At 40.8% G+C, this 15,018-nt stretch overlaps 1 protein-coding gene across 1 annotated transcript in view; it reads left to right on the top strand.

The window, feature by feature from the left end:
* Nucleotides 1-15,018, top strand: part of VAV3 (vav guanine nucleotide exchange factor 3) — a 1,223,230-nt gene that overhangs the window by 751,133 nt on the left and 457,079 nt on the right. Inside the window, exon 16 of the mRNA XM_086953893.1 lies at nt 13,767-13,868. Within this exon, the coding sequence (XP_086810019.1) occupies nt 13,767-13,868 (102 nt within the window). The remainder of the gene's footprint in view (nt 1-13,766; nt 13,869-15,018) is intronic.

Below are 15,018 nucleotides of genomic sequence, written 5' to 3'. Positions count from 1 at the left end.
CGACAAGGATTGTGGTTGCTGCTTGAGTATTGTTTAACCCCCCGTCAACCAGTAATCCAGTTTCCTACAGAGCTCTTATGTTAAATGCCAGGTATTCCTGGTTTGAATCGAAAGCGAAGAGCAGAAACCTAACCCAGCCAGGGATCATCGCTAAAACATCAATTGTTTATTGCTGCAAAACTGAGATATAGCAAGATAAGCTACAGGATGTCTTAGCTCTATGCGACGTACTCCTAGAAATTATCCACAATTCCCATAATGTTTTATTCCTATGGAGAGCTTCAAAGCACATACAATGGCATTCTTTAGAATATTGATATAATGTGCATTTGATTTTGGGAATGTGTGGAGAGGGGCTGTCTTTGTGGATGTGATGCATTCCTTGCTTCAGGGATAATCAGTTATGAATACTACCCTAGCTTCCTTACTCAAAAATCATAACCAGAAACGCCCCCTTCGCTGGCATTCTCCACCCTATAAATATCAGTGTAGGAGCTGCTGACTAGAGCTTCCACATAGATAACACAGATACCACACCTTCACCAGTTGCTCAAACACAGAATGCTTGAAGTGTTTCAGTCCAGTATCCTGCCCTGAGTGATCCGGCACACATGATTATTGACAGCCATTAGAAAGATGTGCTGGCAAAATGAAGAATGAATAAGCTGCTTCTTTATCGCAGCAGCCTTGTTAGGTATGTGTTGAGTCTTTAGCAGCCAATAGGAAGGCTAACATATGGGCATAGCTAAAGCTCCTTTCTGATGTCATCTTTTTTCTTTAGATCACATAAGGTCAAGCAACACCTGTGTTGTCTAGCCAGCCCTAATAAGGGAGAAAGTGGGCATGAAAAATTAGCTATCCTGTTTGTTGAATCTTACCAAGTCTTCATTATCATTTTATCACTCGTCCAGGAAAACCTATTGTTTTCTTATACTATGGTATTCTCTTTATATTTGGAATCAATCAATCAATCATGGCATTTGTAAAGCACGCTACCTACCCGTGAGGGTCTCAAGGCGCTAGGGGGCGGGAAAGGCAACTACTGATCGAAGAGCCAGGTCTTGAGGAGTCTTCTGAATGTCAGCATGTCTTGGGTCTGCGGTAGGCGGATGGGGAGGGTGTTCCTTGTCATGGCCACGAGGTAGGAGAATGATCTGCCGCCGGCGGTCACTCTTCAGATGCGAGGGACAGCGGCGAGGGTGCAGTCGGTGGAGCGGAGCTGGCGGGTGGGGGTGTAGAAGTTGAGTCGACTGTTGAGGTACGCTGGTCTGGTGTTGTGGAGTGCCTTGCGTGCGTGGGTGAGGAGCTTGAAGGTTATCCTCTTGTCGATAGGGAGCCAGAGCAGGTCTCTCAGGTGAGGTGTGATGTGGTTGCGGCGAGGGATGTCGAGGATCAGGCGTGCGGAGGCGTTCTGGATGCGTTGGAACTCAGGTTAGGTTCTACTTCTTTGCTATGTAGCTGCTGACTTTGAAAAGCAGTTAACACTTGAGAAGTTATACATTTGCCGGGTATATTACAATACCTATGTAGACTTCGTTTCATTGATGCCTCACCTCAGGCAGTTGTCTGCCAATAAGAAAATATCTTCATATTGAATGGAAAACTGAAAAGAATTACATTTGCTAGCTGTTAGAAAGACCTCCTTTTGCCCTATTCACCCTCATAGTTTGCTGAATGATACGGGTGGTAACTGAATGTGCCCTGGGCTGTGCTTACAGGCCCAGGTCAGTGCTATGTTTAAAACCCTGCACATGTATAGGATACACCGTGCATTAAGGTACACTTACAATTGGCCAGGAAGACCCTATAAGTCCCTAGTACATAATAGGGAAAAGGTGAATAATCTACCTATGAGCCCCTAGTAGATAATGCGGCATGGAGGTTTAGAAGCCCAGCAGATTTTATGCACTTCTCATGTGTACATTGCTGAGTAGCTGTTTGTCATTTTAAATGCAGCCTTGCCTTGCAGACTACCTTTAAAAGTAAATTCTCACAATAGGCATGACCTACCCTATACGTTCCTAGTAGATAATATGGCTGGGGTATTAAAACTACCTAGAAAACCCTAGTATATTATAGGGCATGGAGGTTTAGAGGCCAGCAGCTTTGTTTGCACTTACATGCACGCACTGTTGAGTGCCTGAGGTAATTTTAAAAGCAGCCCTTCTCTGCTGCACGGCGTTTAAAAGTAAATTCACGGCAAACTTGACTTTGGTGCTATGGGCACTATAGAACTGATGATCGACATTATATTAACGTATTAGGCATCCCGGGTCTCCCCTAGGTGTTCCAGGGGTAGGGGCATGCAACTATAAGCAGGGTCCTTATAAAAGATGTTTTATAAAACCATGGTGAAGGAAATCTGCTCATTTTTTTTCCCCAATTGTAGATACTTGACATATAGGCTAACATTGCAGTATTTTATGCATGCATACATTTTGCTAGGAAAGAAATAATATACTTCAAAGACTTAAGAAAATGGTATTGATAAATCCAACAGATTGCTTTTGTTGAATTTATCATAACGTGTACAAAAAAGAAGTTATAACACTTTCTTGCCTGTAAGTCAAAATCCAGTCTTTCTGCAGTCTTCCCTGATTGGTCAGTGCTAACAGGCTTAGCAAGGGTGCCTTGATTAGGAGATAGGGGAGAGGCTATCTGCGGGAGAAAGCTCTGCAGCTACACAGGAATGCCAGAGCAGGGGGCAGGGCTCTTAAAGCACGAGGCTTCAAAAGATGACAGGCAGGGAATGCCAGGCTGCCTACCCCCAGTCCTCTGTACCCCAGCCAGATAGCAGGCTTAAGGAAGGAATTTTCTGATGTCAGGGGGAGGAGAGCTATGGAAATGATCCACATTGATAGTTGGTTTTGTTAGCTTTTGCTGCTCTACTGAACTTTCATCCAACATGGATTTTGGAAGAATAGTGCTTTCTGGGGCAAGAAGATGCCACACTTTGGAGAAAGTGATCATTTGCCTGGGTGGCACCCTGCATCCCATTGTGAGGGGTGCCCCCCTCTAAACTGCCAGAAGCTGAGAATAAATATGTGAGATGGGCATAGCCTCTAAGTTCTGCTGCCTGAAAGTACAGGGAACAGAAGGACCATCCTCCTGGAATTCGAATCTGCACCCAAAGGCCTGCATTCTTAATGACTGTGCTAGCTGCATAATGTGGTACTACAGCCCTGGGGACTGTGTCTTGCTTCACCTGCATCATCAAGGATCCACATCCTGGAGTGCATCAAGTGGACTTTTAAGAATTTGGCTGGATGCATTGTGGGAATTATGGTCCAGACCTTTCAGAGACCATCCAGGGGATTTCAGGCCTTTGGACACTTTAAGCCCACTCAGAGGACTTCAGGAACCATCTCCTAAAGTTTGGAGAACTTTGGAGCACTTTTGGGAAAAGTTCCATAAGGTGATTGACCTGACCTGACCACGAAAGTCAAGCCGGCCATTTCAACCGTGACCCGGCCAGGACTCCAGGTTCGTCCTGCTGAAAAGCTCCGTAGCCCCAACTTCCAGGATTTGACAGGGAGCTCCCTGAAAAGCAAGCCGGTGAACCCTCACTGAATTCGGCCTGGTGAAGAGCAGGGAGGGCCCTTGGAAGAAAAACTTCAGATATGTTTTTAAGTGCGAAGGTAAAATTATGACCGGGGCGTCCCGCTTAGTGTACCGAGCCAGGGCTCCATTGTAGTTGGCCTGAAACTTTGACTTTGTCCCAGTAAGCGTCAAAAGATATCCCAGAGTGGTGCTATCGGTTTTTAAGCACTATAAAGTGATTAATCTTCAAAAATGTGTATCTCCAGTTTCCTACATTTGTTTTTTGTTGTTTTGGTGTCCATGTGTTCATAAAAATATTTACTATTTCTATAAATTTGTATGGGACTTTTATTATTTGTTGTTTCTTACTTATTTTATGTATTGTTGTTTTAAATGCTTTACATACCTGTCTCCTAATTTAGGCCTGACTGCTCAATTCCAGCTACCCAGTATCGAGCAAGGGACTCATTTATTGAGAACTTTACTGGACTCTATACCGTCTTAGTGGACTTATTACTAGTGGTAGATGCATACTTACTCCTACCAATAACCTACTTTTCAACACTAACCATGTCAAAATGATAGACCTTATATCCAAATTCATCTGATACTTTTAATTGTGTGCTTTGTTTTTGGTTTAGTATTTTCTTGTGAGACTGGTTTTAGTGTTAATAAAAATTATTTTGAAATGAGTTGTTTCCAGGTCAAATGTTGGAATAGTAAAACATGTAGCTAATTTGAATGTGGAAGTACTTCTGAGGATATGTTTGTATCTGTTGTTCTGAGAAACTCTGGCAGTGTGCTGTGACTCTTGAGTAGTGGTCCCACATACTTTATAAAATGTGCTGCCCAAAGATTCCTTTCACTGGATTTTAAAGTTGGTGTAGTTTGGACCTGAAAATGACCCTTGATTACAGTACTTGGTTTGTGCATGAGATAGGTGCAATCTGGCATTATTGTCCTCTTATCACTAGAGTAGTATAGAATTAAGAACTGTAATGGTATTGAAGTAATTCCTAATCAAGTTGTTGACCTAAACTGTTGATGTTTTTTTCTTTATGTGACTCCTTTTTCCCATTGTTTGTACATATGTTTGAATGTGTGTGGTGTATAGTGAGCTATGGGGCCTAGCAGATGGTAGTCGGTGGGGAGAAAGCAGAATGCAGTGAGAAACTGTGTGAAGAAAAAGTCTTAATTTTCTTGCAGAAGAGGTGGAGGAAGAGTGTTTATTGCATCTGGATTAGGATTTTGTTTCTGATTCTGGCAGTTTAGCAAGATAAAGCATGTTCTGTTCTTCTTCTTCTTGCATTGCCTAGTTTCCAGTAATGGGATATGGTTGCTGGATGGATTTTGATCCTGGATCCAAGGTAACAATGAGATCTGCTACTTTTGTGGTAAATGTCCCTTGACTGACTTACTCTAAATAAAGCCATTGTGTGCAGTGCTTCCTACATGGTGCAGCATGTCTTGAAGGAAATACAGGCTTAAAAGGTGGGGAAATTGTGTACTCTGGCAACCGGTGTGATCCTTTCAAATTTCTGAGTACTAATGGTCTGCTCAGGCAAGTGGATATGCTGAACATCTTTTTCAGGGAGGTGCAAGGAAATTACAGCTTTGGCAATACCTCCATAAAGGAAAGACTTAATTTTACAAAGCATTAATATTTGTTACCATGAGGTGTTTGTCTTCTGAATGAGGGTACATTGAATTTGAGAGACATATTATATTGAAACCAAGTGACTTGGCACTGTTGTCCAGTTGGAGTGTGAAGCCCTGTAGATTCATTGCTGTTATTCTTGTATTTGGTGTTGACTAGTTTTGAGTGCAATGAGTAGGACTGCAATTGATTTAGGTTGATTGTGGGGTATGATTAGTCATTCAGACTTGGATAGTGTTTTTTTAAGCAAAGTTGTGCGTTTTCCAAATGATGTATCTTGATGCTCATGTTTTCCAAAAATTCTACATCTGGCTCCTTATAGTTAAAAATCACCAGAGACACGCGTACACTGGGAGTCTCCATGATAGGATCAGATTGGAGGCACTCTTCTGAGGAACTATGGCTCTATTTAATATGTCCAGGGATGTAAAAAGTGGAAAAAGTGCACATCTTTATCTGTGACTTACATTTTGAAATAATGGTTATTAGAAACATTTCACAATTGTTGGTGTAAATAATACGAAAAAGTGCATTGGAGCAAATATCTTTGAGAATTCTGGCCGCTCTATCGCACAATCAGCAAAGGTTCTGTGATGTTGCCTATGTTTATTTATGCCTGTACCTTTAATGTGCTGGAACCTCTCATGCTTGTATTCTGGAATACATGAGGGTTCCAGCTGTCAGTTGACGATTTTCTCCTGTGGCTGAGGTTTATTAAAGTACCTCCTTGAATCAGCTTATATGCTTCTGCTCATTTGTTTCTTTACGAAGACACCACATTATTATGGCGACGAATGCGCTGAGAGGAAAAGAACGTTTTGAAGGAAAAGAATCCTGTGAAGTCCTTTTACTTAATCAGAGGATTCTAATTTACATCATAGAAGAAAATAAAGAAGAAACTTCAGCATAATAAAACAAAGGGAAAATACCTTCTACTCTACAGAATTGAGTGAAATTAAAGGCTCTATTTAAAAAAAAAATGTACTTTCTATGTGAAATAAACTAAAAGTGTGGGAAAAATCATTAAAAAAAAAGAAAATATTAAAGGAACTCAAAAAAATAAATAAAATAAAATGCAGAATGTAACTCAGCCTGCTTTCTTTTTAAACACTCCAGGAGAACCGAACATAAAATGGAAGAAATGGAAAAAGATTTTTTCAAACTACGCGAGGGTATGCGGTACTAATTTAAGCACAGAAAGAAAGCTTGCTCTTCTTCTTCATTGTTTAGGAGGGGAAGGACAAGACGTGCTAGAACATCTTCCAGATTTATCTCCTGGAGAACAACGCAACCTGAATGAATATGAAATTGCAATTGCTCAACTTGATAAACATTATCTTCCAAGAGTCAGTACTATTATGGAGCATTATCATTTTGGTATAAGGGAACAGAAAAGAGATGAGACTGTGGAGGAATATGTGTCATCACTAAGAAAGTTAGCATCCTCATGTAATTTTGGATTGACTCTTGATGAAAGGATCAGAGATCAATTTGTACTTAGGTGTGCACATGATGAAATAAGAAAGGAACTTTGGCTGAAGGATGAACCACCACTTGAAGAGGTCTTGGGTATAGCAAAACAGGTTGAACATATCACGAAGTGTATTGGAGAATTAAAAAAAGAAAAAGAGAAAGGCACAATAATTGAAAAGAAAGATGAAACTAAAGTTGAAGAAGTAGTTTGTCAAGTGAAGAAGCATGAAAAAAATGAAACACAAAGTGATTCAGGAAAAGAAAATTTGGGATCAAATTACATGACTCAAAACAATGTTATGGGGCAGAGTAACAAATTTGCATGTTTTAGATGTGGACAAATGAGTCATTTAGCTAACTCTCCAATTTGTCCAGCATTAAGAGTTTCATGCAATGTTTGTGGTAAGAAGGGTCATTATGGAAGATATTGTAGAACAAAAGTGTTTAGACCAGAAATGTCAAGGAAACGTTGGAGTCAGTCTCAACCACAAGTTAGAACAATTACCTTTGAAATAAAAAGTGATATGTCTGATCATCTAAAACATGATGTAAAAGTAGGAAATTTGATGATTAACTTCAAATTTGATTCTTGCTCTCGCATTACCTTAATTGATGAAGATCTTTTTGAGAAACACTTTGCAGGAAAAGTAAGGATGATGATATCAGATGTAAGACCTCTTGGATATTCAGACAAACCAATTAAAATGGTTGGTTGTTTTATGGCAGAGATAGAACTAGGGAGCAGGAAAATTGTGGGCAAAATTTATGTTGCAAAGAAAGGGGATACACTTTTAGGTTGGGTACATCAGGGACAACTTGGAGTAACTCTGAATCCGAATGCTATTCCTCAAGTACAGATCCAACAAATAGACACTGTTGTGATGAATGATATTGAAAACAAATTGTGTGAAGATTTAACTAATAAGTTTCCCAAGGTATTTAGAGAAGGTTTGGGCCGCTTGAGAGGTTATAAACATCACATCAAATTAAGAGAGTGTGCAACACCCATAGTAGCAAAAGTGAGAAGAATACCTTTGATGGAACAAGAGAAAGTGAAAGAAGAGATAGAAAAGTTGTTGAAGAATGATGTAATTGAACAGGTAGAAGCTACTGAATGGTTGGCTCCAGTAGTTATAGTTAAGAAACCAACTGGAGAAATAAGACTTTGCGTGGATCTCCGAGCGTTAAATAAGGAGGTGGTTGTTGACAGGTTTCCCCTTCCAAATATTGACGAGATGGTAAGCACGTTAGAAGGTGCAAAGTTTTTCACCACATTAGATCTCGCTTCAGCCTATCATCAGGTTGTATTAGATCACGGGTACTCATAGTACGGCCCGCGGGCCAGTGGCGGCCCGGCAAGCCTTCCCTGGCGGCCTGCGGACCTGGCAGACATCGTACCAGTGTTTTAAAAACACATTTCTAAGTGTCTGCAACCGGAGCGAGACACTGCTGCTCTGTGGGGGTCGGTAGGGTGATTCATTCAGGTGACAGGGAGAGCGGAGCTGCAGGGGCTGAGGTCAAATACAATAAAGCCCATTCAAATGCAAATGGTCTTCTAAAGACCTGTTAAGTGCTCGGGTGCGGCTTTGTGTGTGTTTGTGCCTGGAAGCTGTCTCAGCCGGGCCGACGCACAGGGTGAGATGCTGTTCCTGTCACAGGCTGACTCATCGCTGAACCTAGGGCTCGCGGCATCAGTCTAGCAGAGGAAAAAGGACTGCAGCCCCAAAGCTCCGAAGTCAGCAGCAAGAAATTCCTCAAGTTGGGGGCGCAGAGGGGAGCTACCATGACTGACATTACAAATGTCAAGGAAGGCTGGGTGCAGAAGAGGGGTAAGTGTAAAAACTGAAGCATTCACTCTGTATCAAAAACAGTCATTCTCAACAATATGGAAGCAGTTCTGTGACCACATTTAGAGAAATGACCAATCGATGAAAAATGCAGTGAAGGGGTGAGAAATGTGCAAAGATAGCTTACCTCTTATGGACAGGATAGGTCGGTGTGTTGTTTTTGGTTTGTAACACATGATTTATTTTATAAGGGGTTAGCTGTTTTTGTATTCACTTGTCTGCAAGCATGTCTCTTCTGGCAATCCTTGAAATGAGGACGTTGTAAATGTAGTCTCGTTTTGTATTATTTTGGTCAGCACGTTTAAACGCAGAGGCCTACCATAATCTCTCTGTTTTAGAAATTAAACGTTTACAGCGTTTTGTTCCCATCAACCAAAAACAAGTTTGTGTGCACCCTGCCAGCCGTAAGATTTTCATCGCCAACAAAACAGAAAATTAATGATTTGCTTCTGTTTTGCCATTATTGGAAGGAATTGTTCAAGCATTCAAATCTACTGATTCCTGAGGCCCAGCTCGGTATCCTTTGTTGTGGGAGGTATTGATGACATCAAATACCGTTTTTTTAGAGACTTATGGTGGTTGTGTATAATTGAGAACGGTAATTGGGTTATTGAAGTCCCATGGGTAGACAGTGGATATTTTTCACTTGCTTTTTGCACCCTCTAGGCATCTGAATCTGGAATCTGGAACTCGCTTCCTCCATCGCTCAGTGTCACCATTTCCACCCGGATCTTCAAAGCTAACCTCAAATCTCTTCTATTCCAAAGACACTTTCAGAACTAATTTATAAAATGCATAAATAAATAAATAAATAAATAAATAAATAAATAAATGACAGAGAGAGGTAGAGGTATGGATGGAGAGGGAGGGAAAGGGAGGGAGACAGAGGGAGAGGGAGGGAGGGAGGTACAGGGAGGGAGGGAGAGGGAAGAGGAGGGAGTGAGGGAAGGAAGGGGAGTGGGGGAGGGAGAGAGGGAAGGGGGAGCGGGGTAGGGGAGTGAGGGAAGGGGAGGGAGGGAAGGGGAGGGAGGGAGGGAGGGAAGGGGAGGGAGGGAAGGGGAGGGAGTGAGGGAAGGAAGGGGAGTGGGGAGGGAGAATGGGAAGGGGAGTGAGGGACAGGGAAGGGGGAGCGGGTGAAGGGGAGTGAGGGTGAGGGAAGGGGAGGGAGTAAGGGAGTAAGGGAAGGGGAGTGAGGGAGAGAGGGAAGGGGAGAGAGGGAGGGAGGGAAGGGGAGTGAGGGAGGGAGAGGGGGTAGGGGAGTGAAGGTGAGGGAAGAGTGGTGAGGGACTGGTGTCCAACCTCATGGTCACCGTTTTTTTTGTTGCTCTAGCCCCGCCCCCTCCCCCACTGACCCCGCCCCCACCGGTGCGGCCCTCGGACACAAACCACACTGTAAATTTGGCCCCCGAGAGAAAGTTTGTGAGTACCCATGTATTAGATGATCATTCCCAAGATTTGACCGCATTTATCACCCCTATGGGCACATATAGATATAAGAGAATGCCATTCGGCCTTGTTTCCGCAGCTTCAGTCTTCCAAAGGATTATGGCAAGGATTTTAAGAGGTTTACCTGGTGTGAGATGCTATCAGGATGATTTACTTATTTATGGAAATAGTTTGAATAAACATTATGATCGGGTTTGTACTGTACTTAAGCGTTTGGAGGATGCAGGTATGACACTTAAAAAAAATAAGTGCAAATTTGGTGTGAAGGAAGTAAATTACTTGGGCCATAGGATAACTGATCAGGGAATTTTCCAGAAGAAGGAATTGGTGGATACCATCAACAAGGTAAAAGAGCCAGAGAATAAGGATGAACTGATTTCCTTTCTTGGCATGGTGGAGTTTTATGGTAAATTTATTCGTAGTTTTGCGGACAAAACTCAGTCTATGAGGAGGTTAACGGCAAGGAATGTAGAGTATGTCTGGTCGGATGAGTGTAAGAGAGAGTTTGAGGGTATAAAATTTGAATTGAACAAAGCCCCCTCTCTCCAGGCATTTGTGCCAGGGCTACCAACTATATTGTTTACTGACGCAAGTGAGAAAGGTCTGGGTGCTGTTTTGGTACAAAAAAGAGATGGAGAGGATCACTTAATTTGTTGTTCCTCAAGATGTCTAAGAGGTTCGGAATTGAATTATTCCGTTATAGAAAAAGAGTCTCTTGCAATCTATTGGGCCCTGAGAAAATTGAAAAATTTAATTTGGGGGACAAAATTACTTGTTCTCTCTGATCATAAGCCATTGAAAGAAGTTTTTGATAAGAAGGGTTAGATGCGATTTCATCTAGAATTAGGAAACGGATTGTTTCATTACAAGAGTTTGACTTCTCTGTGGATTATATTCCAGGTGCGTCAAATAAATCTGCTGATTGTCTCTCGAGAATGATTAGTGAGGAAAATTTTGATGAAGAGGATGTTTGTGGTTTTTCTGATGACTCTATAAATGTATGTGAAATAACAGAAGGAGCGATTGAGGAGAAAGAATGGAGAGATGAACTTGAGAAGGATGAAGAAATAAAAAGTGTGATGCTATCGTTGAGTAATAACTCACGATTAGGGAAACCATGGGCATTGGTTTCTGATGAACTTTCCATAAATTCTGGATTTTTAACTCGGGGTACAAAAATGGTACCACCTCTGGGTATTAGGAGGAAACTTTTGTCACATGCTCACTCTGGACATCTTGGTATTGTAAAGACTAAAGAGATTTTACGCATGCAATTTTGGTGGCCAGGGATGGACTTAGAAATTGAAAGACTTGTGAGGGATTGTCCAGAGTGCTGTGCCAGTGATAAAATACTTAAGACAAAGCAGATGCCCATGGTCAAGAGATCTCTACCAAGTCATCCTTGGGATGAATTAGCAATAGATATTGTTGGTCCCTTATCAGGTGTAAGTGATACACCTTATCTTTTGGTTTTGATGGACTTATACTCTAGGTGGATTGAGGTGAGTGCTGTGAGAGATATTACTTCAGAGGAGGTGATTAAATTTCTTGATTACATTTTCAGAAAAGAGAGCTTTCCTAATAGTCTTCTTTCTGATAATGGGCCACAATTTTGCTCGAGAATTTTTGAAGAATTCTTCAAGAAATCTGGTATTTTACATAAAAAATGTTCATTATATCATCCAGAAACTAATGGTGCAGTAGAGAGGGTTAACAAAACATTGAAGGAGGCTATACAGTTAGCAAGGTCATCTGGTCTAAATTGGAAATCTGTTCTTCAAGAAAGAATAAATGCCTATCGTTTTGCTCCTCATTCAACTACTGGACGATCCCCGTTTGTTTTGTTTAAAGGAAGGGCTCCAAACACTTGGTTGTGTCCTGGTTGGATGAATCTCAACAAGGGATTGATTGATAATGGAATTGGTGAGTGGCGTAAGAAGGAAGAAAGGAAACAGGATGAAAGGAAGTCTTATTTTGATAAAAGAAATTGTGTGAATGTACAAAAGATCTTGGTTGGTGATCTTGTTCGTATTAAAGCTCCAATTGGTTGCAGATCCTGGTCTAAGTACACTAATGTGAGAGCTGTAGTGAAAGTATTCAAGAATGCCATCAAAACTGAGGATGGAAGAATTTGGAATAGGAGTAGAGTGGTTGTGGTTAAGTCAAGGATTCCTGTTCGTGATTTTCCTTATGGAAGACAAGGTTTTCATCTTTCAACTGCTAATTTTGCTAATGGTTTAAATACATCTTCTTCTTCTTCTCCTAGATGTCAAAGAGTACGTAGACTACCCTCTTATTTAAGGGATTATTCATTATAGATTTGTTCTCTTCATTTTTATGTATATGTAATTTTTCCCTGTTAGAAATTGTTGTTTTTACTTCTCTTTGGGAGGGAGATGTGTGATGTTGCCTATGTTTATTTATGCCTGTACCTTTAATGTGCTGGAACCTCTCATGCTTGTATTCTGGAATACATGAGGGTTCCAGCTGTCAGTTGACGATTTTCTCCTGTGGCTGAGGTTTATTAAAGTACCTCCTTGAATCAGCTTATATGCTTCTGCGCATTTGTTTCTTTACGAAGACACCACAGGTTCATCTATCTCTGTCAACCAAGTGCTGCCTTTTTTTCTTTTTTTGGGTGGAGTTTTATATAGCTTGAACTCGACCCGAAGGTATCAGCGAGTGACTTTACAAGAGCACAAGTTGCATTACAGACAGGTACATTCATTTTGTTAGACATGGGAAGATTACATGTTTGGCCCAGAATCACAGGATGTTGAGCATCTGCCAGCTTCAAGGCAACCACTCTAGTCGTTAGGCCACATCCTGTCAGCTTTACTTGTAAATAGCACTGAACTATTTCTATAGGCTTACCTGTTCAGGTGTGTCCAACCATCATTATGATTTACTAGTTCATCAGACGATCCAGCACTAGTCTATGTTCTGATAGTGCTCTTGGCCAGCCGGCCTCTGCCTGAACCTGTGATATTTGTACAAGCTGATGGGTGTCTTTGCTCTTTGAGGGAGATGCCTGCAAAACTTTATAATCTAAGAGTAACCGTCTGAGCATGCACTATATGTTTAACCTGCTGCTTGAGATACATAAGTACCCATTGTATTCTGAGATTGAATAAAAAATAGCATTGATGTATTATTAATGGGTTTATACACTTTTGTGTCTAAATAGAACTGATATCATATGCGTCTTTGGTAAAGCAGTAACAGTTGCGCTGCAATGTTGTGTCAGATCGATTTCTCCTTATGTCAAGAAGAACTTTAGGTTGTGAAATTATATGATTACATTGGTATTCATTATACCCACTAGTGCTTGCAAATTCAGATTACTGCAGTGCTCAAACATTCACCTCCTTGAGTACATGTTTGCAGATGGGAGGTTTACCTCACTCATCCCCTTTTGTTGAATTAGTGTGATACCCTAAATGTGATGGGTATGCCCATGAATGGGTCACATATGTTTCTGCCACCCAGAATCCGAAGTACACCTCACTGATGAGGTTCAGCAAGGTTGAAACTGGTTCAAAATCATTGGTTTTTACATTCTAAGGGGATACCGCTTATTTGTTTGCTGTGATGAGGTACATGTATTTGCTATTTCTTTGCATTTTGCATGAAATGAACCGTGCCAATGAGGATTAAAGACATGAGTAGCTCCACATAGCAATATTACTTGCATTTCCTTCCTAGTATGATGTGTTTGTCTTTTTTATTGTATTCCGTGGCATAGCTACCACACTCCTGCAAAGTCAAGTAACAAATGCAATATTATTTTTTCCTCACTCCAGATCCAACATCAGGCCCGATAATGTGAATTCTAATTTCCATGAATTTAAAATGCACACTTTTACACGTGTTACATCATGTAAAGTTTGTCAGATGCTTTTGCGGTGAGTACATTTACTTCTGTCTTGTTTGTTTTCTGCACATTTGCAAAATAAATTGTACCTGATTCTCAAAAATGTTTGAGCATGAACATTTGACTTACACATGCAAATAATATTTTTGTTAGTTGAAAGCACTTTACCATTCTCAAAATGTGGGTTTGCACTTGTTAAAGGATTTAGGGCCAGATACGTGAAGCACTGTTTGCAGAATACTGGTTGCAAATTGCACCCAGTATTTTTGTGAGCAGTTTGGTGTTTTTCAAACCAACCTATGTACTAATAGGTCAGTTCACAAAATACCAAATCATAGTGGGTCACAGTTTGATCCACCTCAGGAATAATATTGAAGCAGTTCGTAAATTGCAATTCGCAGCCATCTGAGGGATAGTAAATGCAGCGGTTTTTCTTAAAGTAAAATGGGATTTCATTAAAAGAAAAGAAACGTTTATTAATATCTTTAATGACTAGGCAGTGGTGTATGGGACCACTTGAAGCAAACCAATGTACTGTAGAATTCTGGGATTGGAATCATGCCAGAAAAGTGTTGAAGCACCATGAAAAATATTTAGGAACGTTTAATAATAATGTAGATGCCTTTTTCAAAACCGGATTGCTCCAGTACAATCATATGGTGAACGTGTTCATTAATAAACAAAGTCAACAATTTTGTATCGATTTTACAGTTGGTGTTGTTGAGGAAAATTGGCTGCTAATTCTTGTAGATTGACAGATTGCGACGTTGTGAGGTATTGGATCATGCCTCTTAAAAGGAACCAGGTTAGTCCCTCTCAGAATGAAAATGCTGAAAAACATAATTTTTGAGACCAGAATTAGAATTCTATGAGGAATCCACCTGGACTCGGTTTAATTGTCTCTAGAGCTTGGATATAGTCCCGTAGTTAGTTCATTTCAGTGTCTTTTTCAAGTGAAGCAAGGTTTGACATTGTTTCTGGACTTTTGTGTATAGAACTAAAGAAGAATTCCAGGCGGAACATTTTCAGGTGTGTACAGATGTTTAGAATAGTAAAGAACAATTGAGAATTTCTAAATCCATATATTGCCTATTACCTTTTATACCAAGGAATTTTGCTTTAATGTTTTTAAGTAATAATGGCTGACTGTGTTCTGGGTAGGCCTGTCAGTAGTCGGGCGG

Source organism: Lissotriton vulgaris, chromosome 1_1, assembly GCF_964263255.1.
Source record: "Lissotriton vulgaris chromosome 1_1, aLisVul1.2, whole genome shotgun sequence".
NCBI lineage: Eukaryota > Metazoa > Chordata > Amphibia > Caudata > Salamandridae > Lissotriton > Lissotriton vulgaris.
The sequence above is the reverse complement of the archived record's forward strand: the minus strand, read 5'-3'. Positions and strand labels throughout refer to the sequence as shown.